General features: G+C 38.0%; 2 protein-coding genes across 2 annotated transcripts; both read left to right on the top strand.

Moving 5' to 3' along the window:
* Positions 1-9,309: 9,309 nt before the first annotated feature.
* Positions 9,310-17,977, top strand: LOC122652007 (ycf3-interacting protein 1, chloroplastic). Its single transcript, XM_043845625.1, has 6 exons — positions 9,310-9,682; positions 9,891-9,935; positions 10,383-10,496; positions 12,604-12,684; positions 17,059-17,223; positions 17,522-17,977. The coding sequence occupies exons 1-6, from the start codon at positions 9,392-9,394 to the stop codon at positions 17,609-17,611; spliced, it is 786 nt and encodes a 261-aa protein (XP_043701560.1). The 5' UTR covers positions 9,310-9,391; the 3' UTR covers positions 17,612-17,977.
* A 6,851-nt stretch (positions 17,978-24,828) lies between these two features.
* On the top strand, positions 24,829-25,983 carry LOC122651244. The gene has a single exon (XM_043844548.1). The coding sequence runs from the start codon at positions 24,829-24,831 to the stop codon at positions 25,981-25,983; it is 1,155 nt and encodes a 384-aa protein (XP_043700483.1).
* The last annotated feature ends 217 nt before the right edge of the window (positions 25,984-26,200 follow it).

The raw sequence follows: 26,200 nt of genomic DNA, 5'->3' as shown, positions 1-26,200 counted from the left end.
GAAAAAGAAACGAAAAAAGAAAGGAAAAGACCCGGGGGGGGGTTGGGTTTGGGAACTTGGGAGGATTGGCCAGGGGGTTGTGGAGTATTGAGAAAGCTGCGCAGAAGGATTGGGTATGACGGCAACAAAGGAATCGCACAAGCTCCATTATTAAGTTGTGCATTTGTTTTGCCGTCTTCAGTGGAGTTTTTGCTGCTTTTTGTTGGGGAGTGGCTTTCTGGGGGCATTGGGTGGGCGAGTGGAGACAGATCATGGAGGTGCTCTAGGCTGATTCTTCTTCTTTCTCTCTTGTTTTATACTTTTGCTTTTGTAATTTTGTTTTTTCCCCCTGCTTTTCTTGGGGTGATGGTTGTGGTCTTGTGTAGGTGGTGTGGCCTATTGTGCTACCCCTGTGGCCATATTCCTCTTCTACGCCACCCCCTCCCTCCCTCCCTCCCTCCCTCGTTTGTTTTGGGTTTCTAGGATTTCTTTCTGGTGCATCATTTGTAACGGAAAAATAGAATGGAAGGAGACATACAGCACAAGATATTTGAAAGAAAAATGAAAAAAAAAGTAAAGAGGATCAATCATACCTGATCTTTTGTGTTTTTTTTTTTTTTAAATACTATATAATCGTTGTGTGTTCTCTAATTATTATAGTCTCTCTCACAGGGTTTGTCGTTGTTGCCTTTTACTTGTGGACCAAGACGCAACCATCCAATAATAGGTATTCTATTCGACGGCCAAAGCCTTGCGGCAGTGTGACTCTTGATTTTAATGGGTAGTCTTTGGATGTGAGCGCATCATCCCTCTTCGCCCCGGGAGATGTGTGGTTTTGTTTTTTTTCGAAAAAATTCTGTTCGGGAGTGTGGGTTATGTCAGCATTCTGAACAATCCAGGTAACCACGTGTCCCACATTTTTGCCATTCCCATGGGTCTCCTTTAAAATAAGGGGTTGAGATGTCTTTTCAGAAATTACAAAACTACAAAACAAGTAGGGTTGATTTTATTTTACAGTTATAAAGTTATTTTTCTTGTAAATTTACTTGTTTTGTAATTATTGTTTTAATCTATTAAGTGAGTAGATCTAGAAAAGGGGGACAAGGAGGTCATTACACGGGAAGGAGATAGATCATCACAATCACCTTAGGGCCTGGTCCTAGAACGTAATTGCCGCCCCCATCCACCCTAAAAATAAAGTACAACTGTGAGAAAAGTGAAAAGGCGTGGGATATGGAAAAGATCCCTTAGGCCATTGTAAATTGTGATAGGGTACGTAAAATAATCTCAATGCCTTCTAATGTAATACCACACCATCTTCGTAGGAAAAATTTTTAGGTGTTGCTTATAGAACCCTGTCCCTTTTCCTACGTAGGGATGTTTGGAATTTTTTTCCCCTTACCGGGAGTTGCGACAAGGACATAGTTATTTCTTCGTGGATAACTGAGGGAGGGGAGGGAACGCGGGTCATATCTGTTTGTCCTTTTACCAAAACAATTTGTATCTGTTTGTCCGTTTAATTTGTTGTGGGCTTATGATTCACAAAGGATTGGCAGTAGGGTTTGGTATACAGAGGGAGGCTTCGAGGAATTTTCCTATGACTGATCTTATAATGGTGCTTTCATTGTTGAACACACGCCGATGGAGACACGTTCCAATGTTCAGATGTGACCGGCCAGGTGGGAGGTGGGAGGTGGGAGGTGGGTGGGTCATGATTTAAAATATCGGTATTGGCTTCCATAATTGATTTCTGCCCATTTCGATATGATATGGATCGATCTGAATCGACAGATTTCAAAATTTTTATATAGTATTGATATTAAATTAATAAAGTATTATAAAATAAATTAATTTTTAAAAAAAATTGTACAAATACAATGGAAAGGAAAACGTCACTCGGTTGAGCATCGCATTTGCACCCTAAAACAGAGGTGCGTAAAATGACCACAACATCAGGGTGTAGCAGTCATTTTGCGTATCCTTATGTTAAGGTGAGGGATGGTGGGTCTGGTGTTCTTTCTCTCAAATAAAAAATGAAAGAAAAACTGAAACTTTACTTATTTTTTTGTTGGTGAGATTTAGACAAAAGAATACTACCTGGTCAGGTATCGTGAGTCGTGCATCTAAACACAAAACCGCATTCCCCATGAAAAATACCACCTTACCCTCATGGAAAGATGAAAATCCCACTCTAAATTCAGGTTCAAATCTGTAAAATGCCCTGTTGGATGTTTTGATCACCAAAAAACAGTAAGTGTGTCAAAATATAAACTGAATTGGAAGAACGACTAGAGAAATATGCCATTTTGAAGTTCATAGTTCGTTTTATAAGCAGAATCTGGGTTTTAAAGAGTATCGGGTTGGATTGGTCGATCCAATCTGAATCTGATCTATGAGCCGATACTGTCACCTGATTCCATATCTGTCAAGAATCAACATCGGCCTCGGCAACACCAATACGAATCAATCGATACAGCCATTCAATACCATTTTTTCAAAAGCAAGGATCAGGAAACTTTAGTCTCTATTCTCTCCCTCATGGGGCCTTTTCATCTAATTCATTCATTATAAACCTCTGCCACAATATTTAGGGACAAGATTCGGACTGGAAAGACATCATACGCATGTGGAGATAAAACAAACTAGCACTTGGATAGGATCATACCTCTCTCCATAACAATCATAGTTTTCGGAATCGGTATTGGATTGGTCGTAACGATCGATCTGTATCAGTATCAATCGACACCAATATTGATACTTGGACAATACCAGATTGGTGATATAATACAAACGAGGGGTAAAATTGTCAAATACAATTGATACCGACTGATACGTAGGATCTTTATCACTTTCCGTTCCATGCTTGGCCCAGTTCCCCAGTTCCTCTAACAAGAGGGGTTGAAATGACCACCCTACCCCTACCCAAGCACTCTGCCCGGGTGGAGTCCACCACCCCCTATTAGAGGAACTAGAGAACTGAGCCGGGCAGGGAACTGAAAGAGATAATTTTCCCTGATAAGTATTAGTATGGTATCGATTTCAGAACTGGCCAATCAATTTTCGTTCAAATAATTATAGTGAGACAACTACCAACATAGTTGGTTAGGGATTAAAATCTTCTTCAATTCCGGTGCAGTTCGGGGTTGAGAGGTTGACATCTGACAGGCATGACATCCAACTGTCCGAGGTTGATTGAGTTATTTTTTTTTTCAAACTTGGCACTATTGGATGTCGTGCCTATCAGGTGTCTAGCTCTCAACCCCGAACTGTACGACACTACACTTTTAGGGAATTAGAGAGGATTTTTTTTTCAGTTGGTTGGTATCTGCCACTACGGCCTCTTAGGAGATCACGAGTCTGACTCTTCTGTTTTCACTTTGTGCTTTAAGACACCCCCTCTCTCCCTTATCCACCTACATTTTCTATTAGCTGTAGTCAAAGTCCAATGAGACCCTTTGAGATACATGGATCAAGTATCGGTTTTGGTATCGTATTAGCTGGTTTCACTAGAGAGGAGACCGATACGATACCAATACTAATAGGTGAGAATGATTGATGCTTGATCTTTTTTCATTTTTTTAAAATTTTTTATCTAATACTGAACTGATACGACTTGATACCAGACCGATACAGATGTATCAGTGTCGTATCAATATTTCTAGAGACCGACACGATCTCCGCTACTGATACCGATAACCATGGTGAGATAGGTAGATAAGAACCGGGGGGGGGGGGGGAGGGGAATGATGGAGTACCCTTGCTAGCTGCACCCAATTGCATTAAGCGTTGATCAAAGAGGGAACCTTAGAGCTTCTAGCCACTATCTACTAATACACACATTTGTGTGTATAATCATATATTAATGTGTACTAATATATGATTATACACAATATTTATAGATGTGGCATAGGGTCTAGGGTGATAAGATTTGGCAAATGACTTACCCATCACAGGACACTTGCTTTAAACCTCCATGTTTACTTGCTAACCAAGTCACATTAAGAAACCCATATCATAATAAGTTTTACCGTGCATATTAGCATATATGGACTATGGACTCATGTATATAAGAGTGTCATAGGAGGGATTTAAAAGATCTGGATTGTATCGGTTTGGATTAACTGATTTGGATTGGAATTGGCTGAAGTTGATCTCAGTTCAGTTCTATTCAAATGGGTCAATTAGCTCCCAAAGTGAGGACATAATTTGACCATTTATGATGATACTGATGAGACCGATTCAGATTCCCATTCCATTCTTTTTGTTAATAAATCACCACCTGTTAGGGTGTTACCTGAACAGAAATGGGAACGTAGTGGAAAAGGATCTCGAATAGGAATGGTTACAAGCTTTATGAATGCTGACAATCTTCTACAATCTCTACATATCTTTTTTCCACGGAGAACTTCACACCGCAAATTCTTGGGATTAGATGGAATCCCACAAAGTACACACTAGTAGGTGAACCAGATTGAGAGTGAGAGAAAGACTAATATCTCAACAATGACTTTTGGATTTGGGATGACTTGATTATGTCCATATATAATCAATCGTCCACCCCCTCTCAGTGTCTCACTCTAAATAGGAAACAAAGGAGAGAAGAGATACAAAGGAGGAAGGTCACCTCCTTACGTAGCCAACTTACTCAAGTCCATGGGGCTGCCCCATGGGTGGGCGTCAACCCGAGTCGGATCTAGGCCCAGGTTCGGTCAACACTTTTAAACCTTGGTCACCATGGTGTTAAATATAGGTATCGATCTTGACTGATACCGATATCGATATTGATAACAATACAAATTGATATTATCGGCATGTATCAAACATAAGTGTTCATCCCCTTCAACATAAAGAATGTGACATTAGTTCTCAAAAGGCACTGATGATGGAAGAAGGATAAGAGTGGGGATGAGGGAATCGTGTACTCCACTCTATGCAATTGGGAATGCAATTGGGAGTTTGGGAAGGGGAATTTGTATAAACAAAAGCTAGCTTTTGTTTAGAGTATTGGGAATCGTGTACTCCACTCTATGTAGTTGGGAGCTTGGGAAGTGGAATTTGGATAAACAAAGCTTAAGCGCTTTTTTTTGTGTTTTTTGTTAAAGTCTCTGAAAAGGAGTTGATGGAGTACATCACTATAGTGCTGTCAAATGTCCGATTGTGATTCTATTATATTTAAGTAGGCACGCTGCCCGCTTTCCATGTACGCGGTGGTCTTCAATGGGATGCTATGGAACGGGTAGGGTGGTCCTTGTCATGGGATGGGAGAGAGAGAGAGAGAGAGAGAGACATGGTGGGCACCCGGCAATATGCCCACCTTTTTCCTTTGACCATTGTGATTGAGCCTCTATTATGGATTAATATATATTGGCTGATATGTATCGATATCAATAATAATTGATATTTTTTATGGTATTGATATGATTAAATAGTGATTTTTTGATAAAAGAATTATTGGTATTAGAATCAACATGATATATTTAACAAAATTGTTCGGCATGTTGCCATTGGTGTGTAGGAGTTTCCTCCCACACCAACACTCTGGTCAAAGACCTATATCAAGTAATATTTCAATGAACAAAAAAAAAAAAAAAAAAAAAAAAAAAAAAAAAAAATCTGACTCCTACACCAATTTTTGGATCCTTTCTCACAACTCCAGTTTAAAAGTTTAAAGAGAAAAACAATGTTGGTTGGTCGTGTGGGTTCTTTGCTTAAACACAAAAGTTTTAAAATTACCATCATACTCCTATGAAATAAAAAATCTCATCCATCGAATTTCCAAGTGGGTAACAAATTGAAAAATCTACCTATCGATCAAGACTTAGAAGGCCAATATTGAACAGAGCATTGCTTAAAATTGTGAAGAAGGAAAAAAATTTATTAGGCAACAAATGATCACAACCAAAAAAGTAGAAAATACAGATATACAAAATTAACGAAACTAAAAAAATAAAAAAGAAGGTAAATTACAGTTCAGGTATCTAACATTTATTTAAACTATATTTGAGATACCTTATGTTTGAATTATTATATTTGGGGTTTTTTATTAATCAATTTTGTTTAAAAGCAAAAATATTTTAAACTTTGCCTATGGCCAGTTTTCTCACCCCTCAACTTCCACCTTTACCCTAAAAGGTCTAAAAATTCTTTTTTTTTTTTTGGGTAAACAAAGGCCTAGCAACTGTTACCCGAAAAACAAGAGGCCTAGAAATAGAAACCTACCCTTTTAAAATAGTTGACATTATTATGTTTGGTTGAGAGTTAAGATGCTTTAAGAAAAGGAAAAAAGTTTTTACATTAGTTACAATTCCACCAAGTAAATTGATTTGGTTACTCTAATTAAAAGATCGAATTTAGTCATTCATCATAATCATATGGTTCACTATGTATGTATTTTTTCAAATGGATTGCCTTTTTTTTTCCTCTCGTTAACAAACTTCATTTAAGCTAAAACTTAACATGTGATCACAGAATATGGCGGATTTTCTTCATCAGAAACAACCTTGGCCATGGGAACTTTTTGGAATTATCTTTGATACATTATGTCTTTTCAAACATTTTGAATTAGTATGTAGTAATAAGGTAGATCGTAGAACTACATCCCTCCTCCACAACTTAAGCAAATCATTCCCGTACATGTTTGACCTCAAGAGAGGTTTTAGATCAACTACCTTCTTTGTACTCGTACTAATTTTAATATATTTCTTCTTCTCATAAAAAAAAAAAAACATGTGATCAAGGCATTTCATTTCAGGCTTACCCATCCACAATATTTGAGCCCATTAACCCCTTACGTGGCAAATATTTGGGCTGTGACAAATGTAATAGCTATTATGCCAAATATAGGTGCAACTCGGGCTAAATAGGCTGTGTTTGAAAACCCAGACTCATCTAACTTTATACCCATGAGAGATAAAGCCACTTTAAAATACCAGAACTGATCCCCTATTTATGAGGATCTTAATCACCTCCAGTTGGCTGCCCGGTCCAGTTCCCCAGTTCCTCTAACAAAGGGGGGCTGAAATGATTTCTCTGCCCATGCCCAAACACTCTGCCCGGGTGGGGTCCACCGTCCCCCTATTAGAGGAACTGGGGAACTGGGCCGGTCAGCAAACTGGAGGAGATAATTTTCCCTATTTATGAAGCTTTCGATTTTTAAAAGCGTACACAAAATCCTTCCTCAAAACATAATAAGATAAAAGTAAGGGAAAGAGTTTCGTGTGTGAGAGATTCTTTTTCATCGACAATTCGTAAAATAGGAGGGTTGGGTTTCTGTGCAAGATCGATCTGATTTGCATCAACCGGATAATTTGATCCGATTTTTCAAACCTTGGATATGACACTATGATTGGACTATGGGTTTATCATCAATTCTTGCCTTTTATTGTATGAGATCGAAAATATCCTTCTCAGTCGAATGTTTGATAAAGATTAAGTTCAAGCATGATTTCGGAGAGATGTGAGAAACCAAGAAAGAAAACTGGGCCTCTAACAGTTGGTCTAAGATTTGTAGCCCAGAAAAATAGACAAAGGAATGGATCACAATTGCGGCCAATGCCCACTATTATGTTTCTAGGATTCAAGCTGATTCCGGCTGATTTCAATAGAATCAGAAATATATGGAGATTTATCCATGCTTTCGCACGGAGGTCGTTTCCAGACCCAAACCCTTGACCACTTGGTCACAATAGAACAACTTTACCGTTGAACCAAGGCCCACCCTGAAGTGATGGGCTTCAATATGAGAACTTAATCATATGGCTACAGCCCATAGTTAGTAAGTTCGGGAATGGCAATAATACGGAAACGGATACGTACGGTAGTCAAACAGACTATACGATAATAATACTTTTCAAAAAATCCGACGTAATAATACGATATGTGTTTAATATGTGTATAATATGGTTGCTATGTAAAAATCCGATAACAAAAATACGGACATATATTCACTATGCAATAGACATGTACACCTAATAAACACAATAATAGCATTTACTGAGGTGCCTAAATATATAGTTTGATTGGTTAACAAGTCTAGATTCATTACATTCTTTATTGTAGGGATTATAATGGCCAATCAAAAAGGATGATTGAAATGAATATTGCTCATAAAGAGTCTTTTTAGTTTTTATGTACCAAACAAGAAGTCAGATAACATGACGTCTCTTCATTCATAAATCTTGACGTCTCTGGAACAAGATAAACGTCTTTCCCGCAGCACTCTCTCCCCCCCCCCTCTTATATTTTTCTTTTTAATTTCTTCTCTAGTTTTAGATTCTATTTTCAATTTCTAATTTTAGATTTTGGTTCTGCTGTTGAATTGAGTTTTGTTATTAAATATTAACTAAATCTGAGTTTATTTCATGCTTCATGGGTTTTGGACTTTAATAAATCCCAAAGTCTGTCTCTTTGACCGTAAAAAACAGAAAGAATGGATGCTTCTGAATCTACAGGGATGGAGTTTTTTGCTAAGAAAAGTTTTGAATTCTCACAGATTGTATATGTTTCGTTTGGTTGGGTTTCTTGAAAAAAACCAAATGAGTTGCCTTGTATTGTTGTTGGATTTCAATTTCTAAGCCCTCCCTGCGATTCTCCTCCATATAGTGGATGGGAAAAAGGTTTCTGAGAAATACTTTAAGAATTGTCGCTTCAAGTGCACCGTTGCAATCGCCGGCTTGACGAACGCAAGAACCACCACTGTAATCGCCGGCAGAACGCAAGAAGAGGAAGAAGAGACAGAGAGGAATGGATAAGAGACGAGGGTTTGGTAGATTTTAGGTTTTTCTTAATCTAATGGTTAGTATTAGGAATTGGTTTAAAGGTTAAGATATATTTTAAATTTTTTTTTAATATATATGTAAACGTATTATATGCGTATTATACACGTTTCATTCGAGTATCATACGACGACCCTTAAAATGTGCATATTTTATCGATTCTAAAGTATTATATGCAATACAGAGTTTTTCATTCATACGTTCGGATATGCATATAATACGCATATAATACGCGTTTTTACTAACTATGCTACAGCCTCCCGGACTTAATTGGGCCGATCCATCCAAATGTTAATGGGCTTTTCATTGCGAAATAAAATGGGCCGAACCTGCAACGGGTCTCCGTGATAATCCTCCTAGCCACGACCCACGAAATGAAAGGATATTGCATAATTCTATGGAATTATGGATAAGGCGCAGTAGCCGAAGAGCAGAGCTTTAGCTTACTATAACTGAAAAAAAATTTACAGAATACAGAGGGAAATGGTGATCTCTTTCTCTTCTGCAGTTCTGCAGTTTTGCTTCTTCGATTGTTGATCGTCATTTTTCCGTTTTAAATGCAGGGTTCTTGTTAGTTTAACAGTTTGAACCGTCGAAACCACAAGGGACTCTCTTGCCTCCTCTAACCTGCACTAGCCATGGCCATGGCTCTGCACCAGCCATGTCTGTCCACATCCTCATCATCCGTAGAAAACGTTAGCCTCTTCCTCCGCAACCACCATCAACACCATTGCTCCTACAGACCCACCACTACAACATCCATCGCCGCTGCCCAGTTCCTCTGCCATCGCCGGACGAGAACAAGGGGACCTGTTTTTGTAGGCAAAGAAGAGACTGAATTGCAGGTGTCAGACTCAGAAACCCAATTCGAGCAGCAAGAAGAAGACCCAACTCCTGACGACCTCGAATATGTTGGCCAGATCCAAAGAGTTATTCTCCCTCTTTTTCTTTTCTTCTTCTTCTTCTTCTTCTTCCTAAGCTACCTTTATTTAAAATCGTATACCTACCTACTAATTTATGTAAGCACCATATAAATAATGTTTTCTAATTACTTCAAAAAAATTCTCGCTGCATCTGCCATGCGTTTCTTTGAATCCATTCACTTTTCTATTTACGTTGCTTCTTCTCTTCTTGCAGGTATTAAAACTTCTCACGAAAAACAGAGACATGATCTTCAGTGAGGTGAGCATTTTGCCCTTTTGGTACATACAATTTATTTATGTTCCTTAATCAGCGAAAAGTCATTTCGCTTTGATGGAAAAGCTTTACTCTAATGGCTTGAACGGTGTCTTTCTAGTTTGTGTGTGTAATTTTCTTTATTGTTTTATTTCCCATAATGTAACGGGCTTATATATATTTAATTTCTCAATTAAAATCTCCAAATTTTGGGTATCATAGATTTTAATTCCATGTTTATTCGTAAGGTTTTCATGGTTTGATGTGATTTTCCGTCTGAACTTTAAGCTCTTCTTTTTTCTCCATGGTTTATTTTGTTCTGGTGAGCTGGGGTATCGTGTTTATATGATATCGCTATTGTGCCCCCTGCTAAGCTATCCAACTATTTTATGGTTGGAATTTGTTCAGCCTCTGGGCTGTGATGGCCAATTCTTAGGTTCCTTCTTTTTGCAGGTTAAACTAACGGTCATGATTGAGGACCCAAGAGAAGTTGAGAGGAGAAGACTACTTGGCATAGAAGATTCTGATGCGCCGACTAGGGATGACTTAGTTGCTGCTTTGGAAGATGTATGTGCTTTAATTTTGTTATGATATGTCTCTTTTTCATGCCAGATTCATCTAGAGTGGAAATTAGGATTGGGCCTGTAGCAATTGCAGAAAAATTATGTAACAACTCCAGGTCATAGTTCCATTGCAGCCCATAGGGGGAGGGAGATAGGAATGATAGTTAAAGAATCATTAGTTTATTTCCATTCATTATCATGTTGACGTAAGTATGAGCTTCTTTCTCCATGCATGGTTACTGTTGTACGATCTGCACAAAGAGGGGAAATGAATATGGAAAAATCAGGGACTTTAAAGAAAATCGAGTGGTTTTGAATTAAATAAAGTGACCCGTCCTCTTCTTTGGCCAACTCAAGCCAATTGTATAAGAACTTGCTTCCTATTGTTTAATTGATTTTAGATACACTATCAGATAGGTATCAACTTAGTCATAATAAAAAACCATGTCAACTTTTATGTCACACTCTGTATTTTCAGTGCCTAACTGTCTCCTCCAGTAGCAATCACATTGTAAAATGGTCAGAATCCCCACCCTCACCCCCCCCCCCACCCAAAAAAAAGAAGAAAAAAGAAAAAAATGCAAAATACAATCTCAGGTTTTGTAGGATAGTAAAAAACAGAGATATCTATTGGATGAATCTACACTGGGATTTGTGTAGACACATTCAGTGGGATATTGACTACAAAGAAGTTATTACAGTTAGGATACGTTTCAAAGAAGTGCAGATCTTTTGTTACAAATTTATCTATCAATCTAAGAGTTGCCTAATTTAACAATAAATTAATTTTGGAGACAGGTTCTCTAAGCTAGCAGCAGAGGCTATACCATCACCCCCTCTCTCTCTCTCTCTCTCCTCCCTGCCCCCCTATTAATGAACCGTCGTCCGCCTCTCTGATTGGTGGGTTCCTGACACTGCCAGCATCGAGGGCCCTCTCCCATTGACTTTTTACAAGGTCAGGTACTAATGCTTTTTGTGATCCAGGTATTATGCCAGAGTGCCAGACTATGATCGCCATGCATATATATATTGGTGGCAAATGAAAATTTTGCAAATGAGTCGAGCCAGATCTATGTTACCTACCTTTGGAGAGTAAATGTGATTAATTTCATAGAGAAAGTAAATCAGTTTAGGTTTGTTTAAGCTGTAGACCATCAAAAGTGACTTGTTATGTTAGTTGGAAGATAGATATTTATGACAAGGGATTTAAATATACATATAATGCATTGATTGTGGTGATCAGTTGTGAAGCCATAGTTGTGATCAGATTCTAGTTACTCTTTATCAAGGAGGTTGATATTATCAAATTCTTTTAAAAATTAAAAAAGGGACCATTGCTTGGTGCCTATTACGTTGAAGGTTTTTACTAGCTGCAGAAATCGTAGAATTCTAGCCATCCCAAGGGAGTGCATTTGGTATTGGAGAGAGAGATGCTTGGTTTGAAATGATGATTCAAAGATCAAGTTTTCTATAAATTTTATTTTCTTTTGAGAGTGATTTGATCTGTGGAGTCAGAGAGCAGTTTTCTATCAAAGAGTAGGGTTATCCTATTTGACGAAGTGTAGGGGGCCTTTGCTTTGTTGCCTGCTTCTAGAAAGGTGTTTAATGCTGGATAAACTGAAGGGGTAGGAACTGGCAAAAGGAAAAAGCTTCTAATTATTTATTTTCCCTTTGTGTGGTTGCTTTTTATGCCTATGGTTACTGTCTTACGATATTCAGGTTGTATTGGTATGTCCTTTAGGTAGACATAACTTTTTCTAGACATTCATTTTTTTCGTATAGTTCTCTGGAAGATGATTCCTTTTGGGCTTTGTAAAGAGAAGAATAGAAGGATCTTCGATGATAAATGAATGTTGATCCACTGGATTTATTTGGTCATTGTAAGTTTGTCATACATTAGAACATGATGATGTCCCATTGTGATGTTAGCATGACATGATGCCACTTGGCATTCCTATGTAGTATCTACAGAAAATGAATGTATCTCAGAAAAAGTACTCATGCCACTTACTAATAGATAATGATTCTAAGATCCTTAATCTTTGCATTCAAGGATAATATTTCGCCTTATTATTAGCTATGCTTTGAGTGTGACTACCGTATTTATACAGGTGAATGAAGGAAGAATTCCAAAAAACCATGTTGCTCTTCGGATGCTTGCTGAGGAAATGATCAATTGGCCCAACCTTGAGGTATTGTTGTAATCCAAGCTTTTGGTTTATTATTATTATTATTTTAATTTTGTTCATCTAGTTTTTCTTTTCCTCTTTCTTTTGGGATAATTTAGATCCTTTGAATGTACTAATTTTCAGTGCTTTGTTCACTTTTGTGCATTGTGTATTAGACTATTGAGTTCCTGTTGTAGCCTCAAAAGATGGAGAATATTTCAAATTTTCAAGAAATATAAAGGATTGCATATTTATTATCCACTTATAAGTTATAACTAATAACTATATATTGATACTACATCCCCAAATTCTAATCTAGCTGGCAAAATCCATTGTCAAAATTCGGGAATATATTAATTGACAAGGGAAAGTTGCATAGTTCTCACATTTCCTTGGAGGATTTTTGGAAATGCTGCAACCTGACATATCTCACAGATCATTATATTCTTTTTTAAGAAATCTTTTGGCGTATTATTCCCATTGGTTCTTGATTAGTCTATTTTCGAGATAGAGTTCAGTAGGTTTCATAAAAGATGATCTCCTTTTGATCCTTGAACCTTCTTACAAGGGAAGCTTTTTGAACAGTAATCCAAGGTTCAAGCCTAGATATAGAGCAACAATCATCATTGAATTATGACTTTGATGGTTGCTTTAGTGAAAATGTTTTGTTCCTGGTTCTATCTTGTGGCTGCCTCAGAATTGTAAGTTGATGAGACTAAAATTAGGCCTTTGAGTTGGTGTTCCATATACCATTTGCTTTTTGTTTCATGTCCATGGACAGAAGTGAAACATCGCTAAGTTATTTATGCATTACACTAAGGTAAATTAATTAGAGGATTTTATATGAAACTTGATTAGTTGTTCCATTTTGAAAACTTCAGTACTTAGAAAATGGTGGTCTATTAATGGTTTGAATAGGCTTGCGGTACACAAAAATAAACCTCCCTCAAGCTCACCCCAATTGTCTGGTTCAAATACCACATCCCGCGGCACAACTTCATTGTCTGTCGAGCTTTCTCCAACTGCCTTCAAACGCAGTCCTTCCTCATCCATTGCCAGATCACTGTCTCTCCTTTATGTTGCCTCTGCTGGAATGCTATGGAGGATGCTGACCATCTTTTCTTTGCTTGCCCCCTCTCTAATTCCATTTGGAAAGAAGTCCTAGCAAAATGTTGGCCAAGGAGTCATAGGATTCTTCTCTTCCAAAGGGAATGGATTTGGGTTGATATGTCTTTTGTTGGTTACTCTATTTGTGATGCAGTGGGTAACCTCGCCTTCAGTGCCGCCATCAATCAAATTTGGATGGAGTGCAATATCAGGAAATGGACCTCCAACTCTCGGCCTCTTTGTCAGATTTGGGACTCCATCTCCTTTGACATTAAAGCCAAGCTTTCCTCTGTATCCCCTACTTGTAACGATTCCCCAAGGAATAGACATATTATTGTCTCCAGGGGTGTCCTCCTCTCATTCGAGGTAGTATGGGAAGATATAAAAGTTGGAAAAATAGGAATAACGGGTTTCTTGATAGATTCTTTCTATCTATCCTTGATATGTAGGGCAAGACCCCTTTAGCTGGGGAAATTGTACCCTTCATAGGTAGAACCTCTTGTGTGAAACTTGCATGAGACAAAGTATTGACATTGGGAAACTGTCAAAACTGAATCCAGGTAGCCAATATGTGTTTCTTGCTTGGGGAAGTGGAGAAAGCTTACCACTTGTAAGCTTTGTGTGATCTTAAGATGTTTGGCCTCATTTTCTGATGCTTTGGGGGGCTTGGATGAGGCTGCAAGAATTGAAGCTGAATGCATAACAGCCAAATCCATTGGAACATTGTACCTCTCGGTTTTCGCAATGTTTTGGAGTTTATTTTGGAGAGGTGGTCTTTAAATGTAGAAAACCTAGGACCTGTAACCAGTAACTTGAGAGAAGAGAAAAAAGAGAGAATGAGAGAATAATAACTTGTTATTTTCATTGATAGAAAAGCCCCTCTATTATAAATAGAGGGGAAATTACAAATAGAAAGGGGAACTCCTAATCAGATTAGGAATTCCTAATCATGATAGGATTCCAAGTTACAATAGGAAAAGAACTAAAACTAACAACTCAAACTGAAACTAAGACTAACAACTCACAGTAGAATTAGGACTTGACATAATTAGAAACTAGGACTCCAACTAGGACTAGGAAAATAGAAGATACACATATCAACCAAATCACTGTTCACGTGAACAGTACTTCAACAGAAGTGCAGACAGCTACCAAAATGTGCACAAAAATATGTTCTTCTGTTATGAATTGGGTCTGAATGACTAGAGAATATGCTGAAGTTAGTAGAAATGCCCCAGGAAAGAATTTGGTTAAGTGGATTGGTGACATCAAATTTGGTACTCAAACTCAACCCTAGGGCCCACCATGTATTAGATTTTTCTCCTTTTATTGTTAGCAATGACACGGATGTCCCACTTATTTGAACCACATGAAATGTTAGCTTGGCGGCCATTCTGCTCATTGATGGACAGAGGACTCCATGGATTACCCATTTGTGAAATTTTATAGCCAAATATAGCTATATTGACCACTGGTAGTGAACCTTTTCCTGTGTATATTATGTCCAGATCTTGGCCAAATATTGACCTATGGTTTGTGCTGTGGTGTAATGCTTATGGGCAGAAACTTACCACATTAACAAAGTACGACATGGATAACAAGTCCATGAAGTTTGGTTAAAACTTAACTTCCATGTCACAGATATAAGCATCTATGGAGAGAAGCTTTCTCCATAATTGGTGGAGAGAAAACACTTTCAAGTGCTTATATCTGCAAAATGAAACATATGATACATTATATGACTTTGTTGGGTGATGTTGTCCTGGTTGCTTGGCTTCTTTTATTTGTGAGTTTGGCCAGTTCATCCCTAAACCGAGTATAATCCAGTTGAGGAAGATCAACCCTCGTCCAATGTGTAAGTAAAAACGGCGAAACACTTACCTTGAATTAGCTGGCTGTTTTTTGGATTGGGTTTGGTAGGTTGTGTCAAGTTTTGACACCCCTAGTGATTAGGTCAGTTAGATGGTCTTTTTTATGGTATCCCCTATGCACATTGGATATTGCTTGCTCTTCCCCAACCCTTTGACAGCAAATCAAACTGAACTCTATTAGTTGGTTAATGGGCAACCCTGAACTATTTGGGATTGGTGGTGTACTTAGAGATGATGAAGAGATTTTGTCATCAGTATTCTCAGGCTGATTGGTCTACCTCACCTTAGCCTTGGCAAATGTCATATCTGTTCTATTTCAATCAGCCTTAGCCATTTCTGTGGACTTCTTCCATCTTGAAGTCAAATGGTTTTCTGCTTTGGAAATCTGATGTTTAGAAATGCCAAGCAGGATTTTTGGAGCTAGGCCATTTTTAAGTTATAAGAGCTAGAGCTGTGGTCTCTGCTAGGAAGATGAGTTGGCCAAGAATGGCTTAGTGAGTGATTCTATGTATTGGCCATATCAAATTGCTAGGAGCCTTGTTGGATGCTCCGATAAGTTGTTTTGCTTGTCATATGGTTATCTGGTCCTTTCATCTTGAAATGCTCCATCTCTTTGGATACTATCTAAGCATAAAACTCTACAGAATGCATCCATAAGTGCCTCGGATTTAGTTGGCAGATAAGCTCGATGATCTCCCGCACTCTGATTTTTATTGCCCAAGTTGACGTCTTAGCAGTATTATCAATGGTGAAACAATCCAAGATATGAATTGAAATGTATGGAAGAATGCTTCATCTAAAGTAATCTTTCTCCCTTTGACAACACCCCTCCCCCCCAAAAAAGGTGAATCTTTCTGTTCAGGATAAATAGAATAGAACATTAAGGTTAGAACTTGATTTGGCTTTCTCCTGTCAAAGATAGAGGTAGGTCTGTGACTAGTGTGTTCTTGGCATTATTCACTTCCTGCTAACTAGTGTGTGTGTGACAATTTTGGGAATGCATGCTGAGGTTCTTGGTGAATGAATTCAACCAAGCAATGTCTTCTATTGGAGGCCAACTCATACTGATGTAGGCTCCATGTCATACTTTAATGAGGGAAAATGAGGAGAATGTTAGCTTATGAGATTGACAATATAGACTACTTAGCTGCAGTTATGTGTTGTTTTGTTGCACTTTGTTGGGTAGAAAAGCTGATGTTGCCAATGCTTTGGAGAAATTGAAAAAAAATGAAGACAACTGCATATGTTTCTGCTTTGGAATAGTTGTGCTGCTATTACATTTTATATGTTTGTTTCTCATCATTAGTTCTATGTGCTCTGGCACAGTCCTTTTCAATTATAAATCATAATGATGCTGTTGTATGCCATGTGGCTAAAATGAAATCCTGATTCATCACAGAAAATTGTGTTTTCTGATTAGGTCGAAGTTTCAAAGAAAAAACCTAGCAAATCTTTATATGCAAAAGTCACTGACACCGGTGTTGATCCTAAAGTGGCTGCAAAGAGACTCAACTTTGACTGGGATTCAGCAGCTGAGATTGAGGACAGTGATGCCAGTGATGATGCAGATGTTCCTCCAGCTGTGGTTTGCCTCGCTTTCTTATTGAACCTTTAAACAAGTATTTCAGTTTTTTGGACCCAAATTGATATTGGCAAAATTACTAGTATCTTAACCAACATACAGCCATTGGGGGCAGTTCTCCCCATTAATCAGTGTAGGTTGGAACTCTCATCTCAATGCTCCATCTTACATGGATTGAGACAAATTATTGGTGATTGACCCACACATTCTCCAGCATCCAAGTTGTTATCCCCATGAATTATTTACTCTGACTTGGTGTTCACGTATTGGCATATGAGTATATGTGTTTATTCTCATGCAGGGATACGGTGCATTGTACTTGGTCACTGCATTTCCAGTCATCATTGGAGTCTCTGTCGTGTTGATTTTATTCTACAATTCTCTCCAGTAGATTCCTCTCCTCTCCCCCAGCCTCCAAGCTATTCAATTGCAGCTGATGCAAAACATCAATGTTCTGAAGTGAGAGGACCAGGCAGCTTTGATGGCTATAATTCCGCTTAAAATGTCAAAAATTAAAGAGGTCTTTCTGAGGCAAACAGCCTGATTGAAGCCTATCGAAAATGCGTCCACTGTTATCATCATATTTATTGTTGGGGAGAAACACCACAATACCTGTTATAACTGTAAGCAAATGCATTTAATGGACAATGATGATTTGCCCTGTTAAATATAACAGAATACCTGATGTACAGAGGGGCACTTTTGTTATCTTTCCTTGTAGCAATTTATTCTTTGTATGAATGTAGAATGTATTGAAGGAGATATGTACAGCCGAAGGGTATTATGGGATATCAAGGTATCATTCGATCTTAACCCTGGTTGTGTAATATGTCACAATAGTATAAATTACCTATACACATGGACTCCTTGCTGACCCTAGCTTAATTTATTCATATGCTATGGAATTATGGATTTTTCTGTCATAATCCACCCCATTGGAAATTTGGAATGAGATCTGTACAAAGAGGATTCAAGAGCAGTGAGAGAGATGAGTATCCAATATGATCAAATCTTTTATCGGTACACTTTGTGATCTCTACAGAATGTCTACCTGAGAATTTTTTTTTTTGGGGGGGTGGGGTCGGGGGTGGTGGGTGGGTGTGGAAAAGTAAATATTTGATATTTGTCCTTGAGGAATCATGATCTCAATAGGCCCCAAGAATACCTAACTCACTCTGGGCAATTGCTGGAAGCTCTGTCAATAATCTCAGGTAGACAATCAGTTGGCAAAAGACCAACTCCTCAAATAAGAGGTCATGAGTTTAAACCACCTTTCCCCTACCTCCCTCTCCCCCCCCCCCCCACCTTCCACTATTAAAGGGATCTTTATCCCTTCAATTTACCTGCCCGTCAATTTCCTCAATTCCATCTAATAGGGGGTGCAAAAATGACGACCCTACCCCTTGCCCAAACACACTGCCTAGGTGGGATCCATCTCCCCCTATTAGATGGAATTGAGGAAATTGACGGGCAAGTAAATTGAGGAGATAATTTTCCCTATTAAAGCTCTCCAATTCCATTTAAAAAAAAAGGGAAAAGAGGGAAAGACAAATTTTCTTAAAGAAAGTTTTCCTCCACTCATGTTAGAGGATGATTCACCTACCATCCCAGGGTTCACAAACCCCTATAGGAATTTAGTATTTTCCCAAAACACCTTCGCGATGCCCTCTCCCCCGCCCATCCCACACCCATGGTGATTGGAATCACATTCATCGTGGGTGGAGGCCTGGAGGGAAACTCAGTCCAATTTTCTTTATTCGTTGTTATTTTTATCTTTCATATTATTTTTGCCAAACAAACATAATTCTCAAATTATTAATAAATTTCTTGTTGAGATGCTAATATTTTGAAAAAGGTGTGTAGCATACACAAAATGTTTATGTGAGGCCACGGACACGAGGAAGAGATTATAATATTTGAACTGTTGTGCTTTGGGAAAATGTTAGATCTTAAAAGTTGACGAAAGTAAACATCCGCTTAATCGGTCAATCATTTTCATCTAGAATTTATATATACATATAAGCGTAGTTCTTCTGGGATGGTGTATTTTTCATATTTTCTCAGATTGCTTTCTTATATTCCGAGCTTTATCAACATCAGCTTCGTTCACATCTATAGGCAAGGAAATTTAGAGTCCGTTTGATAACACTTTAAGAAACACGTTTTTTCCGTTTTTTTGTTCTAAGAAATGGAAAAACAACGATAAACACGCTTTGTTTTTATTGTTTCTTGAAACATAAATTAGAATTTATGGACCAAAGAATGGGTTTGACAAAATAAGTTTGACTAGTTTTTTGTTTTTAGAAACAATTTGAAGGAAACTTGTGCCCGATAAAATAAAGTGTGTGTGTGTGTGGAGGGCCGGGGGGGGGGGGGGAGGGGGAATAGTTGTTCCTGATAAAAAGCTCAAACGCTATAGACTCTCCTCCAACTTCAAGCGTCGTCGCCATCTTGACTCTCCTCCAACCTCAAGCTCCATCGCTCAAGAGCTCCTACAACCTGCAACTTGCCATCGCCATTTAACTCCTATCGCCTGCAACTCGCTATCCCTTGAGGACTCCTACTACTCGAAACGGTTTCCAGAATAGGTTTACCAAACGCTTTTAAACACCTCAAAAACTGTTTTTCAACACAAAAAACGGAAAAAACTGTTTCTATTAGTTTTTAGCACAGAAACAACAGAAACGTTATCAAACTGGACCAAAACAGTGGCGGATAAGCTTGATTCTTTTTATTCCTCGTATATTTTTTTGGTAGAAAGGGTTTTTATTCCTCGTATAGACATTTTGTAATTTAGGACATTACCCCTCCCCCTTTTCTTTTTTGCACGCTTTGTATTCTGACTTTTGTGGCTTTCTAAGGTCTCATTTTCTTAAGTAATCCATTATCTTTAACCATAAAAATAAAAATGCTCTTCTGGAATGTTGGAGAAGCATTAAATAATTTATGAAGCAATGCCCATGCTCTGCAACAGTCTCCTTGTTTGTACTGACTACTGATGACCAGAGATGGAAACATACATGCAAATCACTACCAAGAAGTAAGAACCAAATCAACCTTTTGACAGCTTTTGTCTCACTTCCATCTTCACCTCTAGGTCCACGTCTTCCATCATTCTACTACTGATATTAATAGTTTCTTATCGTGTATAGAATAATCTTACATGGATCTCTTTTATGTCCATTGTTTTTGTTAATTCAGCAACTTGCATTGATGATAAATTTGCAATGAAGGATTTGGGCAATTAATATTACTTTCCTGTATTATAAGCTTTACATTCTTTGTTGGTCATCAGAAAAATCGAATTATCTCCACTCAATCCATCATAGTATGCTTGAATCTTGTTGGAGTAGGTGTTTGTCTCTAGTTTGCTGCTATGATTTCAATTAATTCACAACTCAGACTTCTGGGCTTCAATGTTGGTGCTAGCTACCAGGGGTTTGAAAAAGAGATTCAATGAAAAAAACCCAAATCCTGGGTTATTAATATAGGGCTTTCCTTTACATGTCTTGTATGAGATAAATGGAATTAATGTTTCTTATACTTGTAAAGAGGGCTTGAGGTTTTAGTTTGCTGAGCTGATTTGGAGGTTATCTCCATTATAATTCTGGTTTCCCCAAAGCATAGTGAAGAACATTATTAAGGGAATACATCCACATAACAAACCTGGGTTCTAGCAAGTGGTTGTGGTTTAACTAGTGGACATTATTTAAAGTGTTATTAGAATGGAAATGATTGTAAACTATATTTGGCCCTGTTGTGTTTAATTGGTTTTGAGTCTTCACTCCATACTGGCATTAATCTTTCAAATACATATAATTATTAGAAAATCATGTAAATAATACATATGATTATCAGAAAATCATTTTCCTCAACAACTCTTGGGTTGATATTTTCCCCTTGGTACCCATGAAATAAGACTACACCCTAAGGAAAATTTAGAGGTTGAATGGAAACTATATATAATAATTACCTGCCTAATCAACTTGCTGAGAGCATTATTATAAAAGGAATGAAGCCATAAACCAAGAAAACTTCAAGACCTAGTCCAAGCCTATCTTTGTAGTTATCACCGGATATATTTCATTAATGCTTAATGTTAAGAGGAAGTCAAGAATGTATTACTAGTTGCCTAATATTTCTAGTTAGAGGATTAAGAGTTAACTTATACCAGTAATTTATCCTCTCAAGACATCATTAAAAAAGTAAGTTATATGACTTTAAAAAAAGGAGGAAAACTATGTTCTGGCTCTTGATATAATCAAGTAATTAATCAAATAAGATTTGTAATTTTTTTAGGATCGAGTTTTCCTTCAGCCATGGTCAAGGGGAATCCTTTGACAACGACCTTCAGATGGGCGGCAGAGGATATTGTGCAACAATAGGGAGGGATGTTTTAGGACCCTAAGATGGTGGCTGAACCCTACAGTACTACAGTTGTAAGAAAACTTTCTCCATTTTTATGTTAATGTAAAAGCTATTTATTAAAACTGAAGTTGAATCATCAATGTGTCACATAATCTTTCTGTGTTTTAAGACTGAGTGGCATGCTTATGGGAATGTTATGGAGAAAGTATTCGATCTCCACGGGAGAAGAATACACCCACAAATCTACCACCATTATTATTCCTCTGGGAAAATGTCCGAAATACCCTTCCCTTATTATTACAGGGATAGGTTTTCATCACCGACGTACCTCCTTCTCTGTGGGTGAAGGAAAACTGCTTCCGAAAGCTTTTATTTTATTTTTTCTTTCTGAAAGTTATTGTGCATGTTTTGGACATTTGCTATGCTACCCTCAATATCTTCTTTACCAAAGAAATAGCTTGTATAAACTTCCCCTGACCACTTAAGACCCAAAAATTTAATGTGGATTCCCTTAACCTTGTTGTATAGGAGTTTGTTTCTCATCTGCCAAATTGAATAGGCAAGCAATGTACCTTTGGTTAAGGACCAAATCTTCTCCTTATGGGGCTTTGTATTAGAGTTTAAGGGACTCAACCAAATCTTTCATTGAGGCTGCTCTTAACTCTTCATGAGTTTTGGTGCCTAGCTTTGATGCAACCCATACTCTTTTTAAGATCCGGATCTGGGTTATCTCAATTTGAGTGTCCCTGTTTAGCCCCAATAGAGCATCTACAGCAACTGATCCTTAGGGCCTTGGGAACCTGCATTTGATCCTCCATGCATGCTCTCAGAAACTTCCTCCCAGCCCTTTGGTTGCGTTTGGTATGTATTCTTGGAATGCATTCTAGGTCGATAATGCATTCTGAAATGTTAATTTTCACTGTTTTTAGCATTTCAGAATGCATACCAAACATAGCTTTTTCGTCTCTGTCCTTTGATCTTTCCCACAGATGCTGCTGAATAACCAATCCTAAATAAACAACTCCATTGTAAGAGAAACCTCATTTATGTACACCACATGCAGTACTGTTTCTCTATTTGCTGGTGGAATTGCCACTTCAATGCCTATGGAGTACCCACTATATGGCACAAAATTGTCATTCAATGTACTAATAATTTATCTACAGAAGAAAATGAAGTAATATTAATTCTTTAAGGACATTTGGATGTTAGAGTCTAGTGACATTTTAACAGTAACTTAATTACTGCAATAAACTTCCCCACCCCACCCCCAAAACAAACAAATTTAAAAAGTAGGGAAACTAGAAGAGCACAATAATGACTCTAACAACCTAATGAAGTCTACTAATTAACAAAACAAAGGACATACCTAGTGCACTAAGCTCCCGCCACTGTAGGGTCTGGACAGTCATAATGTACGCAGCCTTACCCTTACTTTCGCAAAGTGACTGTTTCTTGAGAAGTGTACTAATTACTACAGATATCAATTCCTGGCAACTTTAGTTCATCTCATTGCTTGGCTTTTCATTTACTCCAAACCTTTGAGTGAAATATTGTTAAGAGGGAATAGATGCTGGGACTAATACTGTTTTCTAGCAGATGAGTGTGCATGAGGAGTGTCAATAATTGGTTAGTTTGGTCCAATTTCGGTCAGGCTAAATCAGGTTGAGTTTGGTAGTTAGTCAAGCCAAAGCCGAATTGGTTAGGTTTGGTTCTGTTACAATTTTATTTCGGTTTTTCTTAATGGGCTCATATCAGTCTGATATCGGTTTAGGTCTGGTTCGATTTGTTTTTCATATATATATATATATGCAATCAATTCAAGTCTGGTTAAACCAGTTGATTGGACCGATTCAGGCTGGAATTTGTCCGCCCCCCTAGTTGATCCGGGACTTTGTAAGTCGATCAGTCCAGCTCTTGTTGTTTGTACCCTGTCTGATGAACTAACAAAAAATTCCAAAGGATCCCGGTGAATGGGAATTCATTCACTGCGAGGCTTCATATGCATGTGAGAGTATATCAAGAAGGTATTTTAAGGAACATACTAAAACCTTATAGAGGTTTGTGAACCCTAAGATGGACTGTGGGGTAAAGGAAAACTTTCTCCAATCTAGGATAATGACCTTGAACTTGAAGGCAGACTTGTTACCTCGTACATGGATGTGACTGCGCATGAGAGGCCATCCATTGGATCTGTAACATCTACCTAACCAATATTACTCACATGCATGTAATAGTATATTCTTCTTACTAATATTAGTAAGAAGTCTCTTAATAAAAACTTGTAGTTAGTAGGTATTAAGAAATTTAGTTATGGAAACAAAACTCTGTCCGGGAGTGTGGCCTACACCAGCACTCCCATGAGTCTATCTCTCTTCTCCCTATATGAAAAGACATCGCTGCCCCCTTGTTTTGAGGAGAGAGATAGATTCATGGGAGTGCTGGCGTAGCTCACACTCCCAGACAGAAAACTACTTCCCTTCAGTTATAAAAGTAAGAGAAAAAAGAATCCTGAAAGGCAGCATAGTTCTTGCGCCTAGACATAGAGGGGTGTGAAATAACTGCCTGATCACCCCCCAATGAAAGATTGAAATCCCACCCCTGTTGATGCTTTCCGGCATGACTCCATTGGTGCCTGTGCTGATGCAAAGGCCATGCTGCCTTTCAGGGAATCTCTCCAAATTTTCTGAAAAATATAATTAGATATAAGAGTTTACCTGTCTGATGAACTGATAAAAATTCCATATCAGGAGGATGACTTCAAAGGTAGTGACTTCTTAGCTAGTACATGGATGTGACTGCTCAAGAGAGAGTAAGGCCATTCTTCAGATGTAATGTAAAATCTACAAATATTACTTCCATGCATGAAATGAATATATAAATCTTCTTACTAATATTAGTAAGAAGCTATCCTCTTAATTAGAACTTTTAGTTAGTAGGTATTAAGAAAATTTAGGTATAAATTACTAGTCTGGTCAAAATATGTAATGTGAATGCACGAACTTAACACAGATAATATTAATATTCATATCCACCTTAAAAAAAATATTATAATAATATACATGATTATGAAGAATAATATACATGGAAATCACTACTAGTTCAAAAGCAGATTCATGCTTGGCACGTAGCTACTAATATCTTCTACTTCTTTTTCGTGAATTCTTCCCTTCAAAAACCCCAGAGCACCAGCCCTAGTCCTCAGAAAATTTTGAACCTTCAAATTAATCTTCGATCAAAATGTCCAAATACTCACAGGAAATAGATTACATGTACAATGAAGACGAAGAAGATGATCTCTGCATCAGTATTGAAGGCTTCAAAGTGTCTGAGCAGTACTCGAGCTTCAATAAAGAAACCCTACGTTCTCCAATGCTGAAGGAGAAGCAGATATCTGTTGATCCAATTTCACTTAAACAGTCAATGAGGTATGAAGAAGGTCCTCCTCCTTTGTCGTTACCATCCAATATTATTGATGTTACTGCTTCCTTCACAAATGTTTCGCCCCAGCACTACCCACCACCATTGCCACCTAATTCAAAGCACAATAAGTTAGTAAGTTCCAGCTTACCCAGTTCCACAACAACTTCTCCTCGTTCTCAGACCAAGAATGTCAAGAAAGGGAGAAGAAACCAGCAAGCAGCAGAGGCGGCGGCTTCACTGGGTCTCTCTCGTTTTGCTACAGAAAGTCTATTATTTAGAAGCAAGTCATGTGGGGAGGGACGAGCTTCTTCTCCATCTGATGAATTTGATCTTTTCTCTAGAAAACTATCATCTACTCCTCCTTCTCCTAAGCATGAAAATATTGAAGAGGATCAAGATGGATTCTACCCAGAATACAAACCCAATGATGATGATGTACATGTTAGTGGTAAGAATAATAAGGCTAGTTATAGAGGTCACAATATTAATCCAAGAAGCTATAAGGATGAAATAGACATTTTCAAATGTGGAAAATGTTTGTTCTTGCCAGCCTTTGGTAAGGGAAAGCCGGTGAGAGCTCGAAAGGAAGAGGAAGAAGAAGGAGATCAAGCAGTAGTAGTAGTGGAGAGAAATGTGATATCAAGATCAGTTTCTTTGGAGAAATTTGAATGTGAGTCTTGGACTTCATCAGCTATAATGAATGAAGTTGATGATGACCGTGATTCCATGCGTCATCTCTATTTTGATCTACCATTGGAGTTGATTCGAAACTGCGGTAACGACGCGAATTCTCCGGTTAAAACAGCTTTTCTTTTCGACAGCGATCGAAGTGGAGCCGTTAATAAGAGCTCATCATCATCATCTCGGCATGTTCGATTTTCTTCGACTGGATCATCAGGTTCTTGTATTACACCACGTTTGCGCAAGGCAAGAGATGACTTCAATGCATTCTTACAAGCACAGAATGCTTAGATTTTGTATCAACACAATTAGTTCACCCTTTTTTGTAGTGCAAGTCCTTGAGTCTCTCTCTCTCTCTAAATGATGTACCAGCTGTTTAATTACACTGATGATCACTACCTGAATTCCCAATGATGTGGTTGAATTCTCTTTGTTCAATTCGGTACTAAAACAATCTAAGCATTTCATGGTCTTGGGTTTCCTCATCTTGTTAACTAGTTTATGGTGT

Source organism: Telopea speciosissima, chromosome 2 (genome assembly GCF_018873765.1).
Source record: "Telopea speciosissima isolate NSW1024214 ecotype Mountain lineage chromosome 2, Tspe_v1, whole genome shotgun sequence".
NCBI classification, from domain to species: Eukaryota; Viridiplantae; Streptophyta; class Magnoliopsida; order Proteales; family Proteaceae; genus Telopea; species Telopea speciosissima.
The sequence above is the reverse complement of the archived record's forward strand: the minus strand, read 5'-3'. Positions and strand labels throughout refer to the sequence as shown.

Bases quoted from the DNA above. Each gene is read 5' to 3' on its own strand.
- LOC122652007 (XM_043845625.1), top strand. From the start codon at position 9,392: ATGGCCATGGCTCTGCACCAGCCATGTCTGTCCACATCCTCATCATCC. The intron at 9,683-9,890 runs GTTATTCTCCCT...CTCTTCTTGCAG, and splicing joins ATGTTGGCCAGATCCAAAGA to GTATTAAAACTTCTCACGAA. The intron at 12,685-17,058 runs GTATTGTTGTAA...TTTTCTGATTAG, and splicing joins TCAATTGGCCCAACCTTGAG to GTCGAAGTTTCAAAGAAAAA.
- LOC122651244 (XM_043844548.1), top strand. From the start codon at position 24,829: ATGTCCAAATACTCACAGGAAATAGATTACATGTACAATGAAGACGAA.